The sequence below is a fragment of the Penaeus monodon genome, chromosome 25, assembly GCF_015228065.2.
Source record: "Penaeus monodon isolate SGIC_2016 chromosome 25, NSTDA_Pmon_1, whole genome shotgun sequence".
NCBI lineage: Eukaryota > Metazoa > Arthropoda > Malacostraca > Decapoda > Penaeidae > Penaeus > Penaeus monodon.
The window spans coordinates 37976427-37976689 of record NC_051410.1 but is presented as its reverse complement, the minus strand read 5'-3'; the positions used below and the strand labels follow the sequence as shown (position 1 = coordinate 37976689).

General features: G+C 43.7%; 1 protein-coding gene across 5 annotated transcripts in view; it reads right to left on the bottom strand.

Moving 5' to 3' along the window:
• Positions 1-263, bottom strand: part of LOC119589216 (organic cation transporter protein-like) — a gene marked incomplete at its 3' end in the record, with an annotated part of 10042 nt that overhangs the window by 3982 nt on the left and 5797 nt on the right. For all 5 annotated transcript variants that reach the window (XM_037937820.1, XM_037937816.1, XM_037937817.1 and 2 more), the window contains 1 exon segment: positions 122-230. In XM_037937820.1, the coding sequence (XP_037793748.1) occupies positions 122-230 (109 nt within the window).

Below are 263 nucleotides of genomic sequence, written 5' to 3'. Positions count from 1 at the left end.
TGAGGAAGTCAAATATATCTCAAGAAGCTAAATTACGAGGCTAGTCTATAACCATGTATAGACAGATAGGACCTTGTACCGATGCGTATTTTGACCTGGTACTCAGCTTAACACAGTGTACCTCTGATGTAAGGGTGTTGGTGTAGGTCGTGTTGTCAAAATCCCATCGCGTACAGGGTCGTTCCTCGTAAATCCCCAGAGAGGTCGTCACGTTATATTTGCACTGTGACCTTGGCAGATAAGAGGTAGCTATTTACTTATCG